Source organism: Gymnoscopelus microlampas, assembly GCF_963454915.1.
Source record: "Gymnoscopelus microlampas genome assembly, chromosome: 23".
Lineage (NCBI taxonomy): Eukaryota > Metazoa > Chordata > Actinopteri > Myctophiformes > Myctophidae > Gymnoscopelus > Gymnoscopelus microlampas.
Genome location: NC_139960.1, coordinates 13,538,238 through 13,542,711, shown reverse-complemented (window position 1 = coordinate 13,542,711; position 4,474 = coordinate 13,538,238). Strand labels below are relative to the sequence as shown.

Below are 4,474 nucleotides of genomic sequence, written 5' to 3'. Positions count from 1 at the left end.
TCTGCTATTTATCTCTGTATCGCTTGTATATCTGCTATATATCTGCCAAAGAAATCTTAAAATTACACTTTAAATGCGTTCCTAGTCTTAGTCTTGGGTTAAATGAACACTGTGGGCTTCAGCGTGCAGGTGGGTTGGGGTTTCCAGGGGCTCTGGGATACAGAGGGGGTTTCCAACTCTCGTTTCCAGGGCTCTAGTTTCCAGGCTCTAGTTTCCAGGGGCTCTGGGACACAGACGGCTCAGCAAGATCTCCGAGTACATCTGGTTGACCGTTCCCCTCACGTGATAGGACGAGGAGGTGTTAGACCCCGCCCACTGGTCCTGGTCCTGGTCCAGCAGGACAGTGTGGTCCGAGGAGGTCAGGGTGCTGCCGCCGCTCTGCTCCACGCTCCTTACCTTCCTGCTGGACAGCTTCTCCACCTGACGCACACACACACACACACACACACACACACACACACACACACACACACACACACACACACACACACACACACACACACACACACACACACACACACAGTGGTGGAAAAAGTAAACCTCTTTTTTTTTTACTCAAGTAATCAATACTGCAATGTAGAAATACTTACAAGTAAAAGTCCATAATTCAAAAATGTACTTGAGTAAAAAAGTAATAAAGTATTGGTATCAAAATGTACTTAACCCATTAAGACCAGAGGCGATTTCTTTTTTCAAAATCCTAAGTTTTTGGGGAAAAAAAAAAATCACGATTTTTCAAAAATAGCAGATATATCTGCTATTTTTGAATAGCCAAAGAAGTCTAAAGTGACACAGACGCGTTCCAGGTCTTAAAGGGTCAAAGTAGCAGAAGTGCAGAATGTCCCATTTCACAAGTTTTCAAATGAATTAAAATGTATAAAAAATCTTTTGAAAATAGCCGATCTACAAGCTCACAATGCGTCGCCGTTTGGTTCGGGTGAGTCCTTCAGCTGGTTAAGCCCTATTTCAAAAATAGCCAAAAAATTGCTGATCCACAAGCTTGTAGATGTAGGCTATTTTATCGATTTTTAAATATTTATTTTACATTTTCTTTGAATGTATTTGGAAAGGAAATTCATATTTGGTTGTGGGACATATTGGCTGGTTGGTGAGTGATAGAAGGCAGTCCACTACCACCTGTACTGTGAAAGATAAGCCACACAACGATATCGACGCTCTGCAGAAACCATGTAATGCAAAGAAAACGGGACGTATGTTTTCAACAGGTTGCAGACCTAACCTGTATTTCCCCATCATTTCTGTTTGATACTGATGTGCTTTGAAAGCCAAAACAGAACAAAGCATTAAATACTGTGTCTTAAAGGAGAATTTTGGACTAAGGTTTTCTTACCTTTTCTTTCGTTGTGATATCTTAGGATGAATGGTACTGTAGAAAAATATAATAACTCATAACTCCATCCCAGGTCCGCCACAGCTTAAAACGTGCGCAGATAGGCCTTGCGTTAGATCGCATATTTTAATAGCTTTTTTTTTCTTCTTTTTTTTTGAGACCTGATGTTCATAGTAACAGAACACAGTAAAAAAAAATAATAATAAAAAAAAAACAGTAGTCTCGCTAGACGAGATTTCAATCTCGTCGACAATTAGTTTTTTTTTTTTTTTTTCATAGTGTTCTGTCACTATGAAAGTCAGATCTCATAAAAAAAAAAAAACAACTATTAAAATATGCGATCTAGTGCAAGGCCCATCCGCGCACGTTTTAAGCTGTGGCAGTTATGATATTTTTCTACTGTACTGTACCATTCATCCTAAGATATCATAACATCATAGAAAAGGTAAGAAAACCTTAGTCCAAAATTCTCCTTTCACACAGCCACAAATCACACCACCATTTTCTCAGCGGACAGGAAATCAGCACTTCTGTTCCTCTGATTGAACAAATCTCCTGCTCTCTGCTTCCACATCAAGGAGGTTTTCTGAAAGGAAATCCCCTCATACAGCCCTCTCTCCCGGGTCCATGTAAAAAGAGCTGCCTTTTTCTTTTTATTCACCTATAAAAATTGGCCTCTGCACGAGTTAATGAGTAATTAGCAATTAAAGCTGAATTTTTACTGCATCTTAAAATGCACGTTGGTAGCAGCTGGGTGTGTGTATGTGAAGTGGTTTTCAGGGGCTTGAGCCTTATGTGTGGCAGGCTTAATCCCCACCAACCACCCACGCCCCCCCCCCATTCTCACTTCATATGGCTCTTAAATGACAGCAGGCCTGCAGAATCTGTCAAACGGAGAGCAATATAGTCTAGCTAAAGTCTGTGTGTGTGTGTGTGTGTGTGTGTGTGTGTGTGTGTGTGTGTGTGTGTGTGTGTGTGTGTGTGTGTGTGTGTGCGTGTGCGTGCGTGTGTGTGTGTGTGTGTGTGCATGCGTGCGTGCGTGCGCATGTGCGTTCGTGCGTGCGTGTGCACAACAGAGGCTGTTTTAGGGTTAAGGTTAAAGGTTGGGTAAGTGATATTTGTGTTACAATAAGTGTTAAATAACTCTATATTCTGATAGTAATCATTGCTATAGAGTGTTTATTTTTTCTCTCCAGCGCATTAGTAAAGAAAAAATGCACACATTTGCATCGCGATGCATTGTGAGCTTGTAGATCGGTTATTTTCAAATGGCCAAAATGTATATAGGCAGAAATGTTTGGAGTGGGGGAGTCTGGTGCAACGCTCGGGTCCTGGACCTGGTGAGACGAAGGAGGGGCCCGGCCAGGAGGCCATCCACAGAGCCTAGTCCCTCCACGTGCCAGAGCCTCCCCCCGTCCCGGCAGAGTAGTTCCGGAGAAGCGGACTGAGGGGCCCTGTCTTTCCCTAAGAGGACTGACCGTGGGTAGCTACTGGGACGTAAGTCGGGGGCTTGATCAACCCCGGCTGGGTCACCTGGGCGAGGGTGTATGTTGCGAGACCCGAAACACCCGTCGACCCCAGGCTATACAACACTGATGATACGTCCCAGGTGCAACCACGTGATGTTTTTTCATTTATAGGCCTGAAGTGGTTAATGTATGGTTTGTAATAATTATCAAAATCTACAAACTAGTAAATAAAGTTTTCAAATAAATGTAGTGGAGTAAAAGTACAATATTTGGATCCGAGATGTAGTGGAGTAGAAGTAAAAGTATTGGAAATGGGAAATACTCAAGTCAAGTACAAATACCTAAACATTGTACTTGAGCACAGCACTTGAGTAAATGTACTTAGTTACTTTCCACCACTTGGTTAGTGATGAATACAATGAATTTACCTCATGGAAATGGCAGGCACATCGTCCCTGCAGGAACTCTTTGTATCGGCCCATGGTCATGGTCAATGTGTCGATCACCTCGTAGCCATAGTGCTTTGCCGTGGTGAGGATGTTGCTGTTCTCCCGATAGAGCTGCTGTATTCCTCGCTGCAACGTTGAAAAACAAGCCCAGAAACAACCATTCGTCAGCATGAGTACTTTTTGTATTGATCGAATTTGGTCAATATAGCTCCCGGCTTTGATTGGAAGATTTCTCTACTTAAAGAAACGGACTAGGGATGCAAATGATCGATTAATTCATGAATTGATAACCTTATCGATCGATTCATTGATTAATTGCTAAGCAGCGTTTTTTAGGACCAAAAGGAAAATTCTTGTCTGAAACCGAAAATGAGTGCAGAAACATAATTGCCTTGATGTCTACAGTAACATTAACGAGCGTCAACGAGCAAGCTGGACACAGACACACACACCTCCCCTCTGCAGTGCTCTATGGAGTCTGTCTCATTTCTCTCCAAAAGCCCTTGAATATGATGGAATACAGGGGTCATCACCATGCTGTCTTGTGGTGGACATTTTGGTCAACATTATTTTTTTGCCACGGCATTACAAAATGAGTGGACAACAATATTACCAGAAACACATAAAGAGCTAGCCCTGAATGACCATATAACAGGTCTGTTACTCTTAGAGAGTACAAATGGAACCAAATGGACCCGTCTTTGTCCACTCTCAGAGATATGGTGATCCTTGCAATTTAATAAAACATTTAAGAACCACTAGTAGGACCCCATATGTGTCATATATTGTCATAGTAAATCAGAGTCATACATATTCTGAAGAAAACCTGGAGACTTGGCATTCAGTAATGGGTCTTATGATCAAAATAACATTATAATGGTGTGTAAATCTAAAATTTGCCACGGACAAGACCAAGTCTTTGCCACATTTTGTCCACACTATGTAAATATCTTCGCCAAAAATAATGGCTACATGTATATAATGTAACAAATTACATTAGTCAGAAACAGATATAGCTCGTAACGTTGTGCGTTGTGAGCTTGTAGATATCTTATTTTCAGCAAAGAGATTTGGTGTTGAGCCTGTAATAAGTGGAGGGTATAGAGCCATGGGTGACCCCCGTCGGTCAACTAAGTATATATAGGGTTTAGGTTGTTAATGCTTTGAATCAATTGAATGTTCCTTTAAAATAAAGAAGAATGAAT

General features: G+C 41.6%; 1 protein-coding gene across 1 annotated transcript in view; it reads right to left on the bottom strand.

The window, feature by feature from the left end:
- Positions 1-207: 207 nt before the first annotated feature.
- cped1 (cadherin-like and PC-esterase domain containing 1) overlaps positions 208-4,474 on the bottom strand; it is a gene marked incomplete at both ends in the record, with an annotated part of 97,111 nt that continues 92,844 nt past the window's right edge. Inside the window, 2 exons of the mRNA XM_084050191.1 lie at positions 208-420; positions 3,249-3,395. Of these exons, the coding sequence (XP_083906317.1) occupies positions 208-420; positions 3,249-3,395 (360 nt within the window). The remainder of the gene's footprint in view (positions 421-3,248; positions 3,396-4,474) is intronic.